We start from the raw sequence: 24,932 nt of genomic DNA on the forward strand, positions 1-24,932 counted from the left end.
AAGGGAAGGTCCTGCCTGACCAATTTCATTAGTTTCTATGACAAGGTAGCAGGTTCTGTGGAGATGGGGAAGTCAGTGGATGTGATATACCTTGATTTCAGCAAAGCTTTTGATACAGTCTCCCACAACACTCTTGGCCATAATTTAAGGACATATGAATTGGATCCTTGGACTATAAGACGGATAGAAAGCTGGCTTGAAGGTCTGGCCCAAGGGGTGGTGGTCAATGGCTCAATATCTGGATGGCAGTTGGTTTCAAGCAGAGTGCCTCAAGGCTTGGTTCTGGGGCCAGTGTTGTTCAGCATCTTTGTTAATGACCTGGATGAGGGACTGGATTGCACGCTCAGCAAGTTTGTGGAAGACATAAAGCTAGAGGGAGAGGTAGATACATTGGAGGGTAGAGATAGAATCCAGAATGACCTGGATAAATTGGAGGACTGGGCCAAAAGAAATCTGATGCAGTTCAACAAGAAGAAGTGTAGAGTCCTAAACCTGGGGTGGAAGAATCTCAAGCATTGTTATAAGCTGGGGACCAACTCGCTAAGCAGCAGTACGATGGAAAAGGACCTAGGGGTTATGGTGGATGAAAGGCTGGATATGAGGAAACAGTGTGCCCTTGTAGCCAAGAAGGCTAACGGCATACTAGGGTGCATTAGGGGCAGCATTTCCAGCAGATCTAGAGAAGTGGTTGTTCCCCTCTATTCAGCATTGGTGAGGCCACATCTGGAATACTGTGTCCAGTTTTGGGCCCCCAAGTATAAAGAGGATGTGGATATGCTGGAGCAGGTTCAGCAAAGGGCAACAAAAATGATTAAGGGCCTGGAGCATAAGACCTATGAGGAGAAGCTGAGGGATTTGGGCTTGTTTGGTTTACAGAACAGAAGACTGAGGGGTGGTTTAATAGTAGCCTTCAACTTCCTGAAGGGGAGCTCTAGAGAGGAGGGTGAGAAACTGTTCTCAGTGGTGTTAGATGGCAGAACAAGGAGCAATGGTCTGAAGTTAAAGAGGGAGAGGTATAGGTTGGATATTAGGAAAAACTACTTCACCAGGAGGGTGGTGAAGCACTGGAACATGTTGCCTAGAGAGGTGGTGGATTCTCCATCCCTCAAGATTTCTAAGTCCCACCTAGACAGGGTCCTGGCTGGGATGACTTAGTTGAGGTTGATCCTGCTTGAAGCAGGGGGCTGGATAGATGACCTCCGAGGTCCCTTCCAGCCCTGTGATTCTGTGAAGATTAACATTATGATGTGAACAAACAAAACTAATAACTCTCTTCTGTAGTGTCTAAAAATACATTTGCCATCCTACCTACTTTGCATATCTAGTTTAATCCCAACATCTATTTCAGGAAATTTTGTAATTATTCAGATATGCTTCATAATAATAAATCACCAGACTGCACTCTGCTGGCCAGAAGTTAAATAGCACCCTGACTATATTTTGCTCAGGAGCACTCCCAAATGTGTAGCACAGCTATAGCTACTGTAAAAATAACAGCAGCATTTGAGATGACACAGACAAACACAACAATTGTTCCTTTTCTATATACCAGTCTAAATCCAGATTATTTGTTCTCATGCCCAAAATGTTCCCCTTGCTAGATGCCTTCCAAAAGATAAAGCTAAGTAACTTCTCACCTTTGAAAATAACTAGACCTCATGAGGAGCCTAGTAAGGTTGTCAGGATTATGGAGTTATAAAGAAGCCTCTTGTCACAGTACTTATGCAACACACTCCCTCTCTCCAAGGCAAGGGAAGGCTTCAAAATCTCAGCATCCCTGACAGAGGCTTATTTACCCACCTCCACACACTGACTTGCCAGGATACAATGGGCTGTGCAGCGCTAGGTCATAGGCAAGTAGACTAGTTATTTCATATTCACCAGAATTTTCAGTTATATTGATTATAAATTTAAAGCAAAGATGGAGACTGTTGAAGGGCATGTTACAGCTTTAAGAAAAGAGAGAACTAGGGTGTACTAATATATAGACTTTTCCCAAAGACCTTGGGAGCAAGACTACTTATAGATACACACACACTGCCTATGAACGTGAGTTTTGTAAATATCCACAGGAAAACAAACTTTTCTGTTCTGCATTACAGATTAGCTAGGCCCCCATCGTTTTGTGACTTTGTCCTCACCCACAACTATTTCAGATTTGAGGACAAATTATACCTTCAAATCAGTGGCACTGCTATGTGCACCCGTGTAGTCCCACAGTATGCCAACATTTTATGGCTGACCTGGAACAACGCTTTCTCAGTTCTCATCCCCTAGTGCCCCCCGTCTACCTGCACTACGTTGATGACATCTTCATCATCTGGAACCCAGGAGAAGGAGGCTCTTGAAGAGTTTCCACTGTGATTTCAACAGTTTCCACCCCACCATCAACCTTAGCCTGGACCAGTCCACACAAGAGATCCACCTCCTGGACTCTACTGTGCAGATAAGCAATGGTCACATAAATACCACCCTATACTGAAAACCCACGGACCGCTATGCTTAGCTACACGCCTCCAGTTTCCATCCATGGTGCAGTACACGATCCATTGTATACAGCCAGGCACTAAGGTACAACCGTATTTGCTCTGATCTATCAGACAGAGACAAACATCTACAAGACCTTTACCAAGCTTTCCTCAAACTATAATACCCACCTAAAGAAGTGAGGAAAAAGATTGACAGAGCCAGGTGGTTACCCAGAAGCCACCTGCTACAAGACAGGCCTCACAAGGAAAACAAAAGAACATCACTGGCTACCACATACAGCCCCTACCTAAGTTCTCTCCAACACATCATCAGTGATCTGCAACCCATCCTGGACAATGATCCTTGACTCTCACAGACCTTGGGAGTCAGGCCTGTCCTCGCCTACAGACAGCCTGCCAACCTTAAACAAATTCTCACCAGCAATTATAGATCACAACACAGTAACTCTAAACCTGGAACCAATCCCTGCAACAAACCTCGCTGCCAACTCTGCTCATGTATTTACATCAGCGATATCATCACAGGACCTAACATCAACCATAACATTAGGTGTTCCTTTACCTGCACATCTACTAATATAATATATGCCACCATGTGCCAGCAATGCCCCACTACAATTTACATTGGCCAACTGGACAATCTCTATGTAAAAGAATAAACGGACATAAATCAGACATCAGGAGCGGTAAGGTACAAAAACATGTAGGAGAACACTTTCATCTCCCTGGACACTCAGTAACAGATTTAAAAGTAGCAGCCCTAAAACAAAGAAATTTCAAAAATCAAATGGAGAGAGGAGTCTCTGAGCTGCAATTTATTTGCATATTTGACTCCATCAACCAAGGATAAAAGAGACTGGGAGTGGCTGGCCACTTACAAAAGCAGCTTCTCTGCCCTGGGTGTTATCATCTCCCCATTAGACTCTGACAGTAGGCCCATATCCCCATCAGATCTGGCTTGTTTTTTCCTCTTTTGATACATACTACTGATAATTGGCCATTTCCACCTTGCTGAATAGACCTTCTCAGCTCTGGCCCTCCCTTTTATTGGGACCCCACTCTTTAAATACCCCTCTGGAAGCACCCCCCCCACTCATGCATCTGATGAAGCAGGTATTTGTCCACAAAAGCTTAAGCTCCAAAACATCTGTTCGTCTATAAGGTGCCACTAGACTTCTTGTTGACCTCTTACAGGGTTTCTCACAGAAATTCCCTCCTTCAGAGTCCTGTCCTTAGGATGTACAGCAGGTGTGGATAATCTGAGCCCTAGTTTTATAAAATAACATTTTATGACCATTAAAAGATGCCAAATGAATATCAGGGAGAATGTGGGAGCTGCACTTTGGCTTTCATGTCTGGTCTCACTGTCCAGCTCTTATAGTTACACTCATCCCTTGTTTAACACCTACTTTACTTGCAAGTACTCGCTAAAACGAGGGACACACATACTTACCATTGTTCACTATGCAAGTGAACTTCCTCCGCTTACGTGAGCCAGCCCCCGGGTTCCTGGGCAGGGCGCGGGGAGACCTACAGCCCTGTGGCTGGATCTGAGCTGGCCGTGAGGTCCCTGGCCAAGGCGTGGGGAGACCTGCAGCCCAGTGACTAGAGCTGAGCCAGCCATGGGGTCCCTGGCTTGGTGGGGGGGCAGGACAGGGAGATCTGCAGCCCCACCCAACCCATTCCCAACACTCCCATGTCAACTCCCTGCGCTGCCCCGCCCCAACATTCCCCCAGCCCTCAGCTCCCTGCACAACCCCTCCCCAGCCCGCTCCCAACACCCACCCCATCCCATTCCCGAGCCCCCTGAACCGCACTACTTTTACATGTATTTTAATGGTAATTTAATGTCCCTCTGATGAGTTTTTGCCTATGAGCAGAAAGTTGGGAACCAACTGTGCTCATATAGCAAGGGATGAGTGTAATTGAGGCCTGACCCATAGAGGGCAGTGACAGATTGAAATCAATACCATCTACTTCTGAGAAGCAACACAGAGATTATTGGTTCAAGTGATAGATTGGTCACCTCTGGTTGCAGTTTGTGGGGCTAGAGTCACTGCAAATGGAGCCACCTGATTTGAAAAGTGCTTCCCAGAGCTGATCAGCATCCCCAACCATACTGTGAACTGCCAATGGAGGCAGTGAACAGATCCCTGAGCAGCTCAGGGTTTGTTTGGAATAAAAAAAATACGAGGTGTAAACCCTGTGAAGTGATCAGACTTTAGAAGTACCACAGTTATCACCACGAGAGAGACATACCTACATGTCAGATCAACATGACTCTCACGTTAATTAGTAGTATCTTGCTTGAGTAATCCCCTTAAAGTCAGCAGGAATCATTGGCTGCACAAACTACGAAGTAGCACTAAAGGAATTCAGAATCTGGCACCAAGGAGACAGAGCCAAGAGACAGACTGGAGCAGGACCTTTATATTTTTGTGCCAATTTTTAAATCAGCAGATTCATACAGTTCTGTGGTCAAAGTTCCCAAGCTGAGCTGTCTGCACGTTTACATCGTTGCTCTTATTTTCAGATGCTAAATTGTGTCAAAGACTGCTGTTTATGTTCCTACCTTTTTTCCACATAAGCACTTTCTGGATTTGCTAAAAGGGACATTTTTGCAATGGCACATAGGAGGAGCCATCACAGATGAGAAGAGAGATGTCTTATAACCATTTCGTATCTTGAGAATCCCTATTTCACTGCTTTAAACAAGGGGGGTTTAAAATATATACATTAAAAAACCTGTTAGCATTATCTCTTCAGAGGGTTTGCAAAACTGCAACTACCTCCTGTTAAAACAAATGTGCAGATTGCTTTTATAGGTTGAACCTCTCTAATCTGGAACTCTCTCATTCAGCAACAGCCATAATCTGGCATGATTTTAGCTACTCAGGTGACCACTTACCATGGGTGTGGCCAGTTTCCCAGTGATCCATAAAGTTTGTTTGTAGCCTCCAGTCCTGCCTCTCATTGTTCATTGTTGTTATTGAGCTGTAATTTACCCCTAAATGTCTTCTAAGAGCCCAGGGAGAAGTGGAAGTGTTTGGTAATGTGCTAGACAATACGGATCTCCCTACCCGCTGTGGTCCAGCAAATTCTCTCATCCGGCACTGGTCAGGTCCTGGAGGGGGCCGGATGAGAGAGGCTCAGCCTGTACCAGGAACAAGACTGGAAATGATTTGGTACATGTAACGCAAAGCAGGGTATGACGAAAACAGTAAAGCTGTTGTTTTAACTATTTCCATTTAACTCAATTTACAGCTATGCATTACATAAAATGCAAAACATAATGGGGTACTATAAAGATTATGGTGATTTGGCTCAATGGTTCACACTGGCTTCTTCAGTCTGTGAGGATGAAGGAAGATCAATGAGGCCTGTGATCTCCTCATACTGCAAGATATGATTCTGGCCTTGGGTTTTTCATTTTTCTTGCACAAACTGTACCCCTTCATGCTCACTGGAATGAACACAAGACAACTGCTCTGCAGGAACAAGACATGCACAAAGCTAGCATTCCAAGGCCAACCAGCAAGAATCTCGTTCACTGTAAAACAACCTGGTGAGAGATACTCAAAGAGGCAAAAAAGTGTAAGAAAACAAAACTAGTCAAACTCATACTGGGTCAGGCAAATGATCCATTTAGCTCAGGATCCTGTCTTCCATCTGATGAAGCGGGTCTTTGCCCATGAAAGCTTATGCTCCAAAATATCTGTTAGTCTATAAGGTGCCACAGGACTTCTTGTTGTCTTCCAACTGTGGCCAGTGCCAGAAGCCTCAGAGGGAAGGAACAGAACAGGGCAATTATGAAGTGATCCATCCTCTTGTCCAGCCCTGGCTTATAAAAGAGATTTAGGGACACCCACTGCATTGGGTTTCTTCACTGACCATTCCTAGCAGCCATTCATAGATCTATCCTTCTTGAACTTACCCGTTACTTTTTTGAACCCAGTTATACTTTTAACTTTCTCACTGGGTGACTGAGGTGTGTAAAACACAGCTTTATGCTAGTTTTAAACCTCCCGCCTCTTAACTGCTGACCTTTAGGTCTTATGAAAGATTAAATAAGACTTCCCTATTCACTTTATCCACCCACCATGATTTTACAGACCCTCCATCATATCCCCTGCTTAGTTGTCTCTTTTCTTAGATGAGCCATTCTAGCCTTTTTAAATCTCTCCTCGTATGGAAGCTATTCCATTCCGCCTTGTCCTTTTTGTCGCCTGTCTCTGCACCTTTTTCAGTTTTAACACATCTTTTGTGAGACAGAGCAACCTGAACTGCCTACAGTATTCAAGGGGTGGGTATACTGTGGATTTATACAACGGCATTATAATATTTTTCTGTCTTGTTATTTAGTCCTTTCCTGATGGCTAACACTGCTAGCTTTATGCCTGCTGCTTCACACTGAGCAGATGTTTCCAGAGAACAAGCTGTGAGGATGCCCTGATCTCTTTCTTGAATGGAAACTGCTAGTTTAGACCCCATCGTTTTGCATGAAGAGTTTGGATTATGCTTTCCAATGTGTCTTACTTTGCACTTAAAAGAGCTCAAATGCCCTGACAGGGAACAGCTCCACTCAGCATAATCAACTTTGTTAAGACTCCAGCGGGGAGACCCTATTCAAAGCACTGACACAAGAAAGCACAGCATCAAAGCAAGATAAAGACCTCATGCATGTAGGCAGAAAGGGGAAATTTTGGGTCGTGCTCTCACCGCATTCAACACCAGCAAACATGCAACAGGAAAATGCTACTTGCAGTCAGAGTAAGAAAAGCAGTAGGCAGAACTCAAAGGGAGACCAACACTGAAGAATATATACGGGTTTATACATGGGAAAAGCAGAAGGCACAGAGCAAGTGTCCAGTGACTTGTGTGTGATGAACAACTGTATGTTCAGGGCCCTATGGAAATGAGCTTTGGTTTATGGTGATTTCAGTGCACCAGCATTATAGATAGCACTGTATGTTACAAGGTGAAAAGATACAATAGCATTTTTAAATAACACATATGTCATTTTTCTTTATAATATGCATGCTTGTTTGCTGACATGCCAAAAAAAGGAATTCCACTCAAGATAAAGGTTAAAAGTAACTTCACCAAGACTAAAAACCTACATTAAAAATAATATCCTCAACCCATTTGTTGTTGATATCATCACTTAACCCAGATTTTTAACTCAATATAATTTAATTGCAGAAAAAAAGTCACACACACCTCTAGTTTTTCCACACACATACTGAACACGTTAAAGGTGGAATTTATATCTCTTGGTTTGTTCCTCTTGTCTCACTGAGAGTGTCCATTGTCACTGAGTTTAAGTCCACTTCTTAAATCAGATGAAAAAGGGATGCAAAAATGTAGATTTCTTTGTGATGTTCTTCTCTGTAGTGCATTGTGCTAGTGCAGAAAACCAGTTGTGTCAGAATTCAGTCAAATAAACTGGGGGGAGGGGATTATTACACAATACAGAAATATATTTTTACATGAATCTTAACATGCCATATGGCGGCTTGCCCTACTATCGTCCAGTGCAATAAATACAAATATATTCACACTACAAAAGTTATAACTGCCATGATCTACATCTGGTTTATGAGTACAAATTTCACCTAATCCACAATATAACAAATTGATCAGGAAAAAAGTGGCATTGGCAGTTAACAGTTTAGTACGAAACACAAGGCTAGAAGCAGTGTTTTCAAGCTACAGAAAATGTGCTAAATTCTGATATGAGTATGTAGGGCCCAATCCTGCAAGCTGAAGATATGAGATTAGTAGACTGCATCAGAACATTTTTTTCTCCAGTTTAACAATGAATACTCTGACAGTTTATTTGGCTTGGATAACCATTTATAAATAACACACTATGTCCATTAAACTATACAGCAACATGACATTTATAGCCTAATCCTGAATACAAAGTTCAAAGAACATGACTACAAAGGCCAAAGAGCAAGTATCATTGACTAAAAGCATTTCCAATTAGAACTCCATTTTATTGAATAGTCTGTTACACAAATATTTCTTGATCACGAAAGCAAAAGGAACAGGACTGCCTATTCCACTCCATTCCAGTAGTAATTTATCCATTCACCACCTTTATAAATTAGTGGTGGCATTTAACAGATAGCCCCTCAGGGCTATATATTTATATATATATGTATATGTATATATATATATATATATATGTATATGTATATATATATATATATATATGCACATTTACTTTGAGTTCTATGTAAAAATTGAAAAAATGTTTGAAAGAAAAACTCAGAATATATCACAGTTTTTTTTTCTAGGAAAAAAAATTAGTTTTATAACCACTATTCAATTTATCAAACTTTTTCTGAAGTATTTACTTTTAATTATGTACACATGACAGGAAATAAAACTTTGTCCACAACATTCCCTAAGGTGACAGTTATCAACAGGATGACAGAATAGCCAGAGGAATGTTAAACATATTGAGGAGGGAGGAGGTGATCAGTTTCTGCTTTAAAAAGTAAAAAGTCACCATACAATTAAGTACAAAAACCTGCATTGAATGACAACTGCTGGTGTAGTAACTTGATCAGATATGGAGACCAAGAGTATAGTAAAGCTCTATGGCAATATCATTTCTGTAGCATTTCCACTCTGTATATATATATACACTAAATGTTGGCAAAGTTTCTGTAGCATTAGCTTATACAAACACAGAAGTCCTCAGTCCGCTGCATAAAATGGAACAAACGTTTTTAATTCTTCCGAAATGCACCCGTAATTCAGAGTGTCACTTACAAACTGCATATTGAATCATTTCTTCAGAAAAATATCTGTTTGGCATCTCCAGGACTCTGTTCCATTGGACAATAGGGGCATTTTAATCTAGAGACAAAGACAGTGTGTTAAGATTGTTTTAATACGACAGCCTGCACTGATGCAGCAACTGCACTTTCTGGACATCTCAAGTTGTTTTGATATGGTGAAATAACAGAGCACTCGGCATATACAGTCATTGTTATTCATATTATAATAGTGTCTAGTTCTCAATTAAATCTGATAGGGTAGGTGGGAAAAGGAGACTAGACAGCCCTTTCGGCATGATGCTTTCCTCACTGAATTAGCTGTAAAAGGACCCTAGTCAGAGTAACAATATTTTAAAGATATAGTTGCTACCTACCATATTAGTCAAACCTGAATTATTAAAAATGAAGAAGTCAGATTTTTAAAATTCATTCTTTATTCTGCATGGTTGGTTGCAGCATTTTGGTCAGTGTGGGCTACGAAATTATGCTGGTCATTTGCCACCAACATTTAGACAATTGCATTAACAGCTTCTCATTCATTAACACAATGCTATTCTGCTGGCGTTTCGAACCCAGCGGTGAGTATGAAAAGCAGAATACATCTTAAACTTCTTTGGAAAAATAAACAGCTACTTGGCTTCACAAACCCTTGCATTACAAAAGCTAAGTATGTGCCTGAAATAAGCTGATAGCATGTTTCTATTGTGCAACTCTGTATGGTTTACATAGGTTGTATGACCTAAAGTGGAATTACCAATAGCTGTAGTTTCTCTTCTTAAAAAGTATTTTCCTTATTTCCTGCATCCCTTCCCATACCCTCAATTTCTAAGTCGCTAATGAATAACATGAAAACACCATTGCAGAAATATTCATCTGCTCAAAGTTACTTGATAAACCTCGCTTCCCTTCGAGGACCTCCTCCATCCCACCCGACTTCTTTCCCTTTTATAAAATTGATTTGATGTGTGATTAACAAAAAAAACAATATACAGAAAACCTGAGCCTTTCTGCAGCAATAATTCCTTGGCACTTATAGTTTCTGGAAAATGGAAGGGTAATTTTTCAAAGTGATGTAATCCTATATATTGAGATCCTTATATCAGGTCTTTCTGCTCTACGAGCGTAACATACAGTCAACGCATATTGTTGTTCTAGTGCACCAACAATGCTATTCTGCTTTAAATTCAGCCATGAGAATTGCAACTAGTTTCCTCAAATTCTGCATTGATGGAGTCTTCTCGCTTCCCAAACTCAGTATTTTAAACCTTAAAATTAGCCACTTACCACATTTTGCTAAATGAAAAGAATGAGACTTACTTGCTGCCATTAAACATTTTATTCAGAGCATCTCTTGATATAATATGACCACAGACCAGCTTCATAGGTGGGTTATTATCTGTTGTTTGCTGACGAAGAATGGGACAGGCAAATATTGAGTGATACCAGCACTTTTTACCGAGGTCAACTTCAATCTGTATAAAATAATACATAAATTAAAATTAGTGTGTATCATGTGTAATTGCATTTCCAGCAGACAAACATCACTATTCTATGCATGGCCATTAAACACATTTCAATACAACTTTAAGTGCAGCAAAATCAATGGTGCTGATGAGCGGGGAAACCTTCAGCCACAAATATCCTAGTGATCGTAAATTAAACTGTAGCATATTTTTTATTGTGCTCATACAGCGTAGGTATGCACTGTAGAATAGATCAGCATTGCCAAGAAAATGGACTAGCTGACCCCACAGAACTCATCTGCTGTGGGCAGATATTTCCAAGACTGGCTTTGAGATTTCATGACTAATTTCCCTTAGAAATTAACTATACCTCATTATCACATTCTTAAAGTGCTTTTAAAACTCCCACCACTAACACTTACGTGATTCACAACAAAAGTCACATAATGTCTTGGGATCACTCAAGCCTGAGACCAATGCAAAATATACAGATCCAGGCAAAAAATTCCTCCACCACTCATTACGCAGAGAGTTGTAAGATTTCAGGAAGAAGCAAGTGCAAAGAGAGAGAGGGCACATCTATACTTGCTGGAAGATCGACGCATTGTGGTCAATCTTCCAGAGTTCAGTTTAGTGTGTGTGGTTAAGACATGGCAAAATCAACCTCTCTGGGCTCGGCCATCGACTCCTGTACTCCATGCTATCACATGGAGTAAGGGACGTCAGCAGAAGACTACCAAGGCTCAGACTACACTAGGGAAGAAAATTGATTCTAGCTATGCAAATGACATAGTTAGAATTGTGTATCTGTAATCGACTGTATTGCCTAGTGTAGACTTAACGCAGAGAAAAATGTGGCTTTGTGGTTTAGGCAAAGGACTGAGGCTCAGGCACTCCCAACTTCGAGGCTTAATCTACACTACGGCAGAAAGTTGACCCCACTCAAGGTTGATATTCCGGGGTCTGATTTTGTGCACATGAGAAATGAAGCTCTCTAGGGTCACAATTAACCCTTGTGCTCCTCACAAAAGGTGAGGAATGAGGAAGGTCAAAGGGAGAAACCCTCTCATCAACCTTCCTCTGTTAAGAGAGACAAGTAAGCCGAGCGTAGGTACGTCCATTTTAGCTATGCAACTGGTGTAGCTAAAATCGAGTATCAGCAATCAACTCCCACGTCTAGCATGGACATCAAAAAGCTCTTAACTCACAAGCCTGTCAGCCAGCACTTTAACGGAGTGGGCCGTTCTGTTAATGACCTGAACGTCTGTGTTTTACTGAAAAGGAACTTTAAGAATCACCTACAAAGAGAGAGTGCTGAGCTCTCTTTTATATTCAAATTTGACACATTAACACGCGGTTTGAACCGGGAGGCCAATTACCTAGCCCATTATAAGGACTCTTTCACATATGTTGTTTTATCTGACTCTTGACTTTCCCCGTCCTACCGCCCCTCTGCTCTTCTGATTTGCCCACCTTGATTACAATTTTTTTGATTTGTCAACCTTGATTACTATTTTTGGTTCTCTGTGCCTTAAATATTGAGTCTGTTCTGGTATGGCTCTGATCTGAAGAAGTGGGTCTATCCCACGAAAGCTCACCACCTAATACATTATTTTGTTAGTCTTTAAAGTGCTACTGGACTGCTTTTTTGTTTTGATAGAATATAGACTAACACAGCTATCTCTCTGTTATTATTCAACATAGCCTAACTGTGACTTTAATAGTCCTTTAACCTCTTGGTGTTACTTAACCTCTTGGTATCCTTGTATATAAAACAACGTTTTCCATACCTTCAAACATCTCTTAGGAGTGTGGTGAACTTTGATCAGACGATTGTGAAGTGTTTAGACGACACAAGAAGTACTATTAACTAATCTACAGCTGCCAGCTGATCCTTTACTAAAACATTTTCTTTCCAACCATTCTTTGGGACCCCAGATCATGTATTGGTCATCCACTTCAGACTAGATTCCACAGTTACAATTATAAAAAGCAATGTTGGACTGATCTCAACACAGACACACAGGTGCCACACAGAGATCTGCATGACAAGTATGGTCCGCAATGCTAACTCTCCTGCTAACCCAGCTCAACACCTGAAAGATTTCTTCTTCTCAAAGCAGGAGCAGAAAGCAAGCAGAAATCCCACAGATTTTTCTAAGAAAAAGTTTCTCCAGATGTGCGAATGTGTGTCTCAATTGAGTTCACCAATCACTGCAAACAAAGATGCCATTTCTGGTCACTTCAAGCCCGCCCAATGTTACAATAACACTCCACCAAGCAGTGGATGGAAATGAACAGTAGTTTATAACAAGCTGATTCTCCTCCCTCCCTGCCCCTACTTTTATAGTGGAAAACACTGCTGGCTGTTCCGGCAGTTATACCGTTTGCATTGAGTGAAAATCGACACACACTTTCAACCTGCTTATTGTCTGAATCTGGGTCTCCCTGAACATAGAGCGCATACTCACCGGCAATTCATCTTTCTGGTTCCAAACTCCAGTGCACTGTCTTTGCTCGATCACAGCTTTGATATTAATTAAAGCTGGCAGTGCTACACAACCTGCTGAAAAACTGCAGAATGCACAGAAATATTAGCCCAGAATGCTGTTTGAAAATGAATATTTCTCATAGCTCTAATTCATTAGTAAGTTCCTGGGACAAGAGACCATCCTATTTCCTTATTCCATTCTTGCCTTCTGTATTACTGCCCAACAAGTAAGACTGCTGGGATTCTGGGTTCTGATATGTACAACAAGCTGAAAGGTAATATATTGAGTGGAGTACATCAATAATCTGGTTTACTGTACCGTTAATTTTGGTATCCACTGTGCAGAGAAAAAGCAGGACTGGAAACAACAGCTTTCCATGTGGTTAAAAGACTGTTCTATCACTGGCATAGCCAAAATGTTGCCTGAAAGCAGTTTAAGGAGTTGTAGCTACATGGATCACAATTATACTTTTAATATTATTTTAATGTAACGTCAAGAGACTACAGATCTCATTACTGGTGGTCCCCTGATAAAGACATATTGGGAATTTCCAGAGAATGGAGACGTGGGAGGTAATGCAACCTTTTCTGTTTATGCTGCCAACATGGTCTTCAGCTGAGCTAAGACTGGGTGCTAAACAGAGTCTGTTTCAGCTGCCTAAGTGTAATTCTATCCCTTTGCAGCACTTCACAAAGTGGAAATTATTTTGGGCAAATTGACATGAAAATCTGAATAGTTTGCACTAAGTATATATTTAACCTCCCCTCCTACCCTCAACAACATATGAACTCAGGACAGGATGGACATGAAGCGTTCTGATTCCACCTTTGCTACCAATGTGTTATATTTCATTGGCCAAGTCACCTCACTAGATGAAAACACTATTTGCTCCTTCACAGAAACGTTCAGACGTTTAGTAAATAAAAGGCTTTTAGAACAACACTCTGGCCCAGTCATCTGTGAACACCTGGAACCTGTGGATCCAAAAGCATGAGCCTGTAGCAGCAGAGCTAAAGAATCAGATCCACTATCTCTGATGCAGTAGCCAATTCAAACCATCATCTGTAGGGCCCTACCAAATCCACAGGCATGAAAAACATGCCACAGACCATTACATCTGGTGTCTTCCTCTCTCCCCAGTCCCCATGAAATCTGGTCTTTTTTGTGCTTTTACTACACAAATTTCACTGGGAAGATGAGGATTTCTCAGACTGGGGGTCCTAACCCAAAAGGGGGTCATAGGGAGATTGCAAAGTTATTTTTTAGGGAGTTTGTGGTATTGCCACCCTTAACTCTGTGCTGCCTTCAGAACTGGGTTGTTGGAAACCAGTGACTGTTTGTGAGGTGCCCAGGTATAAAGGTAGCATCCCGCCCACAGCAGCACAGATGTAAGAGTGGCAATACAGTACTATGCCATTTACTTCTGCACTGCTGCTGGGAGCAGCTCTGCCTTCAGAGCTATGCTCTCAACAAACCGTGGCCACTCTCTGGCCACCCAGCAGTGCAGAAGTGAAGATAGTAGTACTGCAACCCTTCTACGGTAAACCTGAAAACCCTCCCACCTCCCTGATCCGAACTCCTTTTTGAGTCAAGACCCCCTAAGTTTCAAACTTAAATAGAAGAAATTATGAACTTTATTATTTCTAAAATCCTATGACTGTGAAATTGTGCAAAATGGACCATGAATTTGGTACAGCCCCAATTTTCTATGGTCTAGCCAGCAGGAGGAGACCAAAAAGGTTACAGCATTAGCCTCCAATACATTTGCAAGATTTATATTCTTCACAAACAGAAGCACCACCTTACCGAGTAGAAAGAAAACAAATGTGAGGATGTCAGATAGCTGTCTGATGACTAAGAATAGCTAAAAGAGATTGATTTAGTGCTATTATTTGACTGTTTATTTGGATTGCAGTACAGGTTGAACTTCTAATCTGGAAATCTCTTGTCTGGCAACATCCATAATGTGGCATGATTTTAGTTAACTGGATGACCAGTTATCTTGGCGTCTGGCCAAGTGGTCCTATAAAGTTTGTTTCTAGCCACCAGTCCTGGCTCTCAGTGTTCTATACTGTTATTTAGCTGTAATTTACCCCTAAATGTGTCCTACAAGCCCAGTGAGCAGTGGAAGTGTTGGTAATGTGCTAGACAATACTGACTTCCCGTGGTACGGCAAATTCTCTTATCCAGCACCCATCAGGTCCTGAAAGTGCCGGATTCGAGAGGTTCAACCAGTAGCGCTGATAGGGCCCAGTTCAAAGCCTACCAAAACCAATGTGAGTTCTTCCATGGGCTTCAGCAGGTTTGGATCAGGACCCTAGAACCCCAATAAGATTGGAAACCCATTGTCGTAAGCCACAGAACAGACAGAAAAGAGAAATGATCCGGTACAAAAACTTTAGAAAATAAAATCTTTGTAAGCAGGCTTTTATGTTAAACTAGTTTAATTTTCAAAGTATTTCCTACGTACAGGCAGTAACCACATTTCACAGCAGTCTTGTTTATGCCATGAAAATAACACATGCGCACTAAAGTTATCACTGTTCAGTTGACTACCTTCCAGGCCCAAAGCCGCTGGCTACTCAACATGTGGATCAACAAAAGGGAGGGGATTTTTCCACCTCAGTGGTAGGCACTCATACACCTGTACAAATTACGCACTGTGCACGTTACAGTCAATGCATGGGCCACTAAAATGTCAGGAAGTGACTATTAATTTGCTGGATATTGTTCTGTGAGGAAAACTGATGGACTAAAAATCTACTCCAGGGACACAAATTCCTGAGTGCTCATTTTTTTACATCCACAACCAGAAATCAATCAATCAAACACTGCTATAGAAGGATGTAGATTCAGGAGTACTTTTCCTTCCGATCCTTTCCATTGCATAAGCCTGGCTCTAAAAGAAATGGGTCCACTATTACTTGGGCAGAGATTAATGAAATGTCTGAAATGCTGCTGTAGTGAGTTTGTCCCTCCCAGCTAAGGAGGAATGTAAGTAACAGTTAACAAGCAAGCAGATAACCAATAAACAAATAGGGGCACTTCCATATGATCGAGTCCTTTGACAGACAAAACCCTTTGTTTATTACTCAGCTAATCTCTAAAAGAGGGGTGGGCAAAATCAGCCCTAGGGGTCAGATTTCTCTCTGGCCTGTCCAGCTGATTAGCAGAGCCTGCATACCTACAGCCAGAATAGTAGCAGAGAGTACACCGTGCTAGTCTATACACTATCAAAACAAAAAGCAGTCAAGTAGCGCTTTAAAGACTAGCAAAATAGTTTATTAGGTGAGCTTTCGTGGGACAGACCCAGAACAGTTCTGGTCTGGCTATGGTCTGAAGAAGTGGGTCTGTCCCACGAAAGCTCACCTAATAAACTATTTTGCTAGTCTTTAAAGCGCTACTTGACTGCTTTTTGTTTTGACCTACAGCCAGCAGCACCTGCTCAGCTGCCCCTTCCCCCACCTTGTTCATCTGCAGCCGAGTTGCTCCTCATATTCTCTTGCTAACAGTTCAGGGGGGAAGGAGATGGAGGGGAAAGGGTAGTGCTGAAGTCAGGGTGTTTCCCTGCCTCTGTACCCCATCTCTGCAGAGCAGGGATCAGAGTGAGGGAGACACAGTAGAGCTACTCCAGTTGAAGCACAGATGGTAAGTGACCCATTCAGGAGTGCAGAGCAGGGGAAGGGGCAGACAACAAGGGAGGACAGATTTCCCATAAAGAAACAGAGGGTGGCTTCTCTCAGAAACTTACCCAGAAGCAGCCACCACATATACTCTGTGTCACTGTCACACCTATCCAGTCTGTGCCACACATACATAGTCACTATCACATATACACTACAGCACACACAACCTTTATCGCAAAGTCTGTCTCTCACACACAAAGTGCTTCTCTTTCACACTCACACGCGTTCTGCACCTCTCTGTAGCCCCCAGCTCCAACCCTTCTGCCCAAGGCTCTGTGCCCCTTCTGGGGGGTCCAGAGCCAGCTTACAACCAGTACCAAAATTCATGGAGTGGCTCCTCTGTGAAAATGGCTGCCCACCCTTGCTCCAAAAGGATAGTCATGCACAGTCCTTTTGGGGAATCAACATTTCAAAGTCCAAATGGTGGTTAATTCTTCACAGCTGTAGGCCACTATACTTGTAAAGAAAAACCTGATTTCTGTATTTTCAATTAAACACAATGTTATTAATATTCACCACAGAGCTGGGGAATAGTGGTCCCCATGAAACGTGCAAGATTTCATCTTTACAAATCTTGAAGTCCCATGAGTGGATTGTAAATTTTACTGGCTGAAACCAAATTCTAGCATATTCGAAAACAGAACTTCAACACAGAACCGATGCAAAGTGAGAAAACTGAATTAAAGATAACAAAACTGACTAAAAGTACTAGCAGCTAGATAACTGGTCCAAGGCTCACTCATTTTTAAGTGTCAGGTTGTGGTATAAGTTATCACATACTTGTCCTAGCTCAAGGTAGCTTGTTGTCACCCTTATCTTTAGCATAGATGTGTAAAGTACACAAGCTAAGAGTACCAGCACACAATGCTCCATTTTGAGCTGAACAGAAGGCCACTTGGCTTAAGATGAGACATTGGATGGGGGAACCTGTAGTTTTACAACCGGCTCTATTTAATGCATGTTAGGAAGCTTTCTTGCTTTCATGTCAAATTAGCCTGATCGACCCCAGTTGGGAAACGTCTAAGCGCCCGAGCGTCAAAACGTTTCAGTGGGAAATAGCGTACCTAACACTGAGAGGTGATTCAACCGAGAGACCCAGGAGAGCACAGGCATCCCTCGTAAAGATGTCACAGATGTCTGCCCACTGGTTTGCATCTAGTAGATGAACGTATGGAGAATTTTCTATACCCTGTCTCAAGTACACCAGGCTGCCCATCAAAACCTGAATATCTGTAAAGGACAAAGATTAAATCTTTAGTTATTACATTTTACACCTGCTTTATGCTACAGTGGGAAGAACAGTTTGAGCTTTCTGCCTTTACACAAGAAATTAACATAATTTAACGTATACCAAGTCAATGACTATCAATTGTGTTACAAGAAATTCAGAAATATACACACACTTCTAAACCAAATATAGGGATGTGTATCATGGAATGGATATCTTTCTCTACCCAGAACAGACCACAGTGCTATGATATAACCTGCATTATTTTTGCACTTCTGCCATCACCTGCCCTCGCTAACCTGCTTCTACCAGGTCTACTTCCAATGTGCCAAAGGCCTGAGCAGAGGTCAGTCTCTGCTAATTTAGAAAAACTATTACTAAACATGCTTTTCTCCCCTACCAACTGGGGCTAGGAACCTTGCATGAGGTTGGAACACAGGCTATCAGTCCAAGGTCCAGGACTACAGATACAGCTTTGAGATCAGATGTCTCATAAATGACTCGGACAAATGATACTAGAGCTGGAATTCCATTCTTCAACAAGATACAAATTCATCTGTAACTCTGTCACAGCAGACACTGGTGTCATGATACCTGGATTTAAAGAAATATATACTTCCTTTTTCACAATTGTTTGTTGAGGTTTTTACAATTTCTTCACACTAATTGTCTTGTCCTTACAGATGTACTCATCTTAATAGGACAATTTCTCTATATAGGCAGAGGGATATGAAAAACTACCCTGATGAAATTTTCAGAGCTCTTTCACACTTTTCTAAATTAGTTCTTTGTTAAGCTTTGTGAAATATGTTGTAGAGTGAGAGAGCGTGGAGCACTCTGCCTAGTACAAGCTCTGAGGCCCGAACCAGAGCAATGTGAATCAAAGTAAGGCCATGTATTAAAGCAAATGCTTACAAGTTCACTGCCCTGCCATGAACTTGGTAAAGTTGTTTTTAGTGTACTAGGTATTAGGTAGTTACAAAAATATATTCCAGGTAGGGCAGCTACAGCCCAATCTAGTACAAGATAATGGCTTGACAAAATGAATAGGTATCTTTTGTCCACAATATCAGGAAAAGGGCAGTAACAGATGTCATAAAATGTGGTAATGTGTAAACTGTTTGCCTCAGACTAGAAATGTCCGAGTATTTTGCCTTATTCCTTTGTCCAGCCTAGGGGACAGCTGAAAGTCCCACTGCTTAGTGAGCTGAATCATCATAATGAGCATACATATACTGGTGTAATTCCAAACACTGATCCAGGGACCTACTACCATGCTTTATAGAGAATAAATCTGGCTGTGTAGCACCACCAACCCCGAATGGGGCCTGTGGTCTTCCTTTATGAGTAACACTGAAGCACTGAAGTCTGCTGAACTAACATGCTGCACTATCAACTAATAACATTGAAGGACAGATGCCCTGAGCAGCCTTAACAGCCCTACCAAGGCAATGCCATTCCAGCCTGCAACACTTAGCCACACTAATACTATTGAACCAGCTATCTGCACCGAGCCGGACAGCACATTGAAAGAACAAGCACACAATGGCAAGGAGCAAGCTTTTACTGGCTTTCATTTGGGATGGCACGTTAACTCACTCAGGACTTCCCAGCTGGTCAAGAGATCAAGTCATCAGAAACTCAAGACATAAAAAAAATGTTTATCTGATCACATACAACTCAAATACCAGATGCCTGCCCAAACAGTATATCTGTGTGTTTTTATATGCTGTCACCAGGCAATGTAGCCATATTAGAGGAGAGCTAAATGTAAAAAAATTCCAGTAACGTTATAACCATAGTTTGAATATAGTTGATTTGTCAGCTTTAAAAGATAAAAATAATGCAAGCTGCCAGAATTCCGGGACAGCGCTCCTGAACATAGAAGGTGGGGGAGGATTACATTTCAAGATGAAGTGACAAGTTTCAAAAGCATTAAGATGGTTGGCAAAAAAAAAGAATCTGTACCAGCCTGTTAGGAAAAGTTAGCTACTTACAGGAGATGCTGCAGAGCAAGGAGAAAACAGAGGAGTGGGAACGCAAGTGCATGGGAGAATGTATGAAGAATGGAAGAGAACGAAGCAAAATATTAGGTGAGTGACTTTTAAGAAGTTAAGTGAATAATATATTCAGGTTGTTCCATCTTCCAATCCCTTTTCCGCCGTGGATGGAGTGTTCATTTCAAACCTGATCAATGTCACATTCTCTTACTTGTAGCCTAAATGATACACCAGCTTTAAACTACAGACGTAGGAGGTGTGAAGAGACTTCAGAGAAAGAAGGCAGATTGACACTTTAGATGGAGGAATATACCACCAGTTTCACTAACCCATGATTCCCACCCCCTCACTTTCCAGCTAGTGGGCTTAAAATATTCCTGTAATTATTTTATGGCTGTAATTCCATCTTGCACTTTCTGGAGAGACACTTAACTTAACTTGCCTTTCACTTGCTTCAATGCTCTATTGACTATTTACAACTGCTTTTAGCACATTATTCCTTGTGTTTATTAACAGTAAAGAGTTTGTTGTGGCATAGCAACTTGAGAGAAGGCTTCCACATCTTCCCCAGAAATGTGAACACAGCAACAGAAGACAAAGGAAACTCAAAGTAAATGCCAAATACTGAATTTGTTACAAATTCAAAAACAACTAAAACTCACTCACCTTTCTGATGATTTATAGCAAAGGGCTGAAAGTTTTTAGCATATTGCAATGCCTCTCTCTGATTTGCTGTTCCACCCATCAACAAACTAATGAAATATAGCCTGTGTAGTTTAAATTCCAAGGAGCTATTCTGGGCCATAAGCATTTCTCGGTTAGATACCGCCCACCTAAGGGAAATTGGGGAAAAAAAAGTCAGTTTCAGCCTACAAGAGTGCAGAATTGTTAAAATTATAACATTCTTTCAAGGAGCATCTCAAGATGACTTTGGCTCCATATCTTTCATTTCCATTATAATACCCAGCAGTCAGAGGATCTCAAAACAGAAAATTATTACAAATAATTAAGCTCAGGCACAAAATACATATAAATATGGAGGAATCAGTTAATCCACCACTTAAATGATTAAACTTTTGGGTTGAAGAACACAGTCCCATTTAACAGCACATAGTAACACTACCCAACAAGTCAGGACAGGAAGCACATACCCCATATCAACCTAAAACTGAAAGATGTAATGAAGCAAAATATGGAGCTGGAATTTGACCAAAACACTGAGATTAATACACAAGTTGCTATGGAATCTTTAATAACCATAAATTGTCAGGACCTGTTTTAGATACCATCCACAGACTGAATCTTTAAGAACACAGTGCCTCTCTCCACACTTCCCAGGCATCATCTACTGAATCACCAGCACTATGGATGTGCACCTGAGTAGTCTGAACTGGGAACTCTTTAGAACAGATCTTACTAGCACTTGACATTTAAAAAAAAAATCTTTGTGCTGATTATGCTTTACTGTATTTTCTCTGTTATCTTCAGCGTGAATGATTAAAATACCCTTGTCAATCTCCCTTTCCTCCTGCTGTGCGCTTTCACAACACGGCAATGATAGAATCATAGAATATCAGAACTGGAAGGAACCTTGAGACCAGCACCCTGCACTCAGAGCAGGCCCAGGCACCATCTAGATCATCCCCGACAGACGTTTGTCCAACCTGCTTTTAAATATCTGCAATGATGAACATTCTACAATCTTCCTAAGCAATTCATTCCAGTGGTTAACTACTCTGACAGTTAGGAAGTTCTTCCTAATGTCCAGTCTAAAGCTCCCATGCAGCAATTTAGGCCTATTGCTTCTTGTTCTATTTTCAGAGGTGAAAGAAAACAATTTTTCTCCCTCTTCTCTGTAACACCCTCTTAGACAATTGAAAAATGAAAATTGTCATGTTTCCTGTCAGTCTTCCCTTTTCCAAACTAAATAAACCTAATTATTTCAGTCTTCCCTCACAGGTCATGTTTTCTAGACCTTTAATCATTTTTGTTGCTCTTCTTTGGCCTGAGTCAATTTTCTCCAGGTCTTTCTGGAAATGTGGTGCCCAGAACTGAACATAATTTTCCAACTGAGGCCTAATCAACACAGAGTACAGTGGAAGAACTGCTTCTCGTGTGTTGCTTACAACACTCCTCTTAATGCATCCCAGAACGATGGCCACTTTTTTGCAGCACTGTCACACTGTTGATTCACATTTAGCATGTAGTCCACTATGACCCCTAACTCCCTTTCTGCAGTTCTCCTTCCTAGACAGCCACTTGCCATTTTATATGTGTGAAACTGATTGTTCTTTCATAAGTGGATTACTTTGCACTTGTATTTATTGAATTTCATCCTCAGCTCACTTCTCCAGTTTATTCAGATCATTTTGAATGTTTGAGCTGCAAAAGCCACAGATAAATGTTTACTTACAAACCAAATGAAATGCACTGGAACATTCCAAAGTGTTCCATGGAAACTTATATTGTTTAGGTTTTATAGAACCTTATGATGATTTAAACAGGCTGGGCCTAAACCAATCTGACCTTGTTTCTTTAAAAAGCCTTTTCATAAAGCTCAAAGTCTAGTAAGATCAGTTAGCACCCCTGATTGTTGTTAGTTATTCGACCTGTTTTTTTATGAGTCCCATTAATCTAGGAGAGCAGCTTTCCACCTCTCATCAAGGAAGTGACGTAGCCAATCATGTCTTTTACAAGGAAGAGTTGGGTAGCATCCACATGAAATTAACAATACAAACAAGTAAGGAAATACGTCACCCACTCTGCCATGTCAAAACACGTCAGTCACTTAGTGAAAATCATCCAGGCAGGCAAGTCTTACATCTCCAAACAAGCAAACCTATACTTCCATTTTATTGCAACAAAAAAAGTCACAGTCCTGACTTAAGCGTTGCGGGCTTGAAACCAGAACTGTTGACTAAAACGTTTAGTGATGCTTGGTGGAAAATATAACCAACACAATCAACATGGATCCTAGAAATCCATTTGCCATGGAAAAACACATTGAGTTTGCATTTTTACAGAGAATTTTTAGTTTTCATTTTTTGTGGAAAAAAATTAAAACATAGACCGATATATTTCTTGTTGCCAGCTCCATCTGCCCATTTGTTAGCTTATCACACAAACATTGCCATACCTTTTTCTATGCTGCTCCCTTGCATGAATAAAACCTTCCTGAGCTCACCCGGAAGGCGTCTACCCTTTCCAACTTCATTCCCTTCTGAAGCTCCACTTTTGCTGTAGCATCAATGAGAAACTAGCTCCCTAACAAACTCAACTTTGAGGCGTAATTGGGAGTGGATTATTTGTTAAAATACCGTTCACGTAACTTTTTATAATAAAGATGTTATTAACTACCACCTTGAACATTCCTTGTAGGCTGTGTTACTTTCTTTCACCCTCTTTGTTCCTCTGTCTTTGGAATATGAGCTCCTCAGAGAAGAAAACAGGCCTTCCCTCCTCTTTGGCAAGGGCCTAGCTCTTTGGGGGAGTTACCAGAAATAAACAGATATCTATGAGCAAGGCACAGGGTATTTCCTGGAAATGTGTAGCTAGCTGGAGCCAAGAGGACTTGATGCCCTGAGGTGCAGATGACATTCATTAATAGCAATCAGGTAATGATTGCTTCGCTAAGGTTGTGCTACTATTATAACTATAAGAAATAGGAGTATGTAGATCCCAGGTGATGCCATTTCAATTGGTACATCCAGGTCATTGCTAGATTATTAATGCCCTATAATTATCTAGTTTAGTGGCACTGAACCAGCTCAATATTTCATTCATCTTAGCATATTCAATGAGTAATTATTTATGCCATCCTCGTCATGTTACATAAGAACGGCCACACTAGCCCAGTATCCTGTCTGCCGACAGTAGCCAATACCAGGTTCGCGAGAGGGAGGGGATCAAACAGGTAGCGATCAAGCGATCTTTCTCCTGCCGTCTCTCTCCAGCTTCTGACAAACAGAGGCTAGGGACACCATTCCTTAGCCATCCTGGCTACAGCTACTAATGGACCTAACCTCCACGAATTTATCTAGTTCTTTTGTAAACTCTGCTATAGTCCTAGCCTTCACAACCTTCTCTGGCAAGCAGTTCTCCAGGTTCACTGTACACTGTGTGAACACAAACTTCTTTTTATTTGTTTTAAACCTGCTGCCCATTAATTTAATTTGGTGTCCTCTAGTTCTGATATGATGGGAACAAGTAAATAATTTTTCCTTGTTCACTTTCTCCACATCACTCATAATTTTATATACCTCTACGATATCCCCCTTAGTCTCCTCTTTTCTAAGCTGAAGAGTCAGAGTCTCTTTAATTTCTCTTCATATGGGACCCATTCCAACCCCCTAATCATTTTAATGGCCCTTTTCTGAACCTTTATTAATGCTAATATATCTTTTTTGAGATGAGGAGACCACATCTGTATACGGTATTCAAGACGTGGGCATACCATGGTTTTATATAAGGGCAATAAGATACTCTCTGTCTCAGTCTCTATCCCTTTTTTAATGATTCCTAACATCCTGTTTGCCTTTTTGACTGCCATGGCACACTGCATGGATGTTTTCAGAGAACTATCCATGATGACTACAAGATCTCTTTCCTGATGAGTTTTAGCTAAATTAGCCCCTGTCATATGGTATATGTAGCTGGGGTTATTTTTTCCAACGTGCATTATTTTATATTTATCCACTTTAAATTTAATTTGCCATTTTGTTGCCCAATCACTCCGTTTTGTGAGATCCTTCTGGAGTTCTTTACAGTCTGTTCTATAGAA

At 41.2% G+C, this 24,932-nt stretch overlaps 1 protein-coding gene across 4 annotated transcripts in view; it reads right to left on the reverse strand.

The window, feature by feature from the left end:
- Positions 1 to 7,451: 7,451 nt before the first annotated feature.
- Positions 7,452 to 24,932, reverse strand: part of RMND5A (required for meiotic nuclear division 5 homolog A) — a 41,127-nt gene continuing 23,646 nt past the window's right edge. For 2 of the 4 annotated variants that reach the window (XM_074991686.1, XM_074991684.1), the window contains exons 6-10: positions 20,819 to 20,985; positions 17,989 to 18,154; positions 13,218 to 13,320; positions 10,601 to 10,755; positions 7,453 to 9,362 (exon numbers count right to left, since the gene is read on the reverse strand). In XM_074991686.1, coding sequence (XP_074847787.1) covers positions 9,299 to 9,362; positions 10,601 to 10,755; positions 13,218 to 13,320; positions 17,989 to 18,154; positions 20,819 to 20,985 — 655 coding nt within the window. In that variant the 3' untranslated portion in view covers positions 7,453 to 9,298. Of the gene's footprint in view, positions 9,363 to 10,600; positions 10,756 to 13,217; positions 13,321 to 17,988; positions 18,155 to 20,818; positions 20,986 to 24,932 lie in introns of all 4 variants that reach the window. The other 2 variants (XM_074991682.1, XM_074991683.1) reach the window with 2 other exon arrangements.

The sequence above is a fragment of the Carettochelys insculpta genome, chromosome 4 (assembly GCF_033958435.1).
Source record: "Carettochelys insculpta isolate YL-2023 chromosome 4, ASM3395843v1, whole genome shotgun sequence".
Classification (NCBI taxonomy): domain Eukaryota; kingdom Metazoa; phylum Chordata; order Testudines; family Carettochelyidae; genus Carettochelys; species Carettochelys insculpta.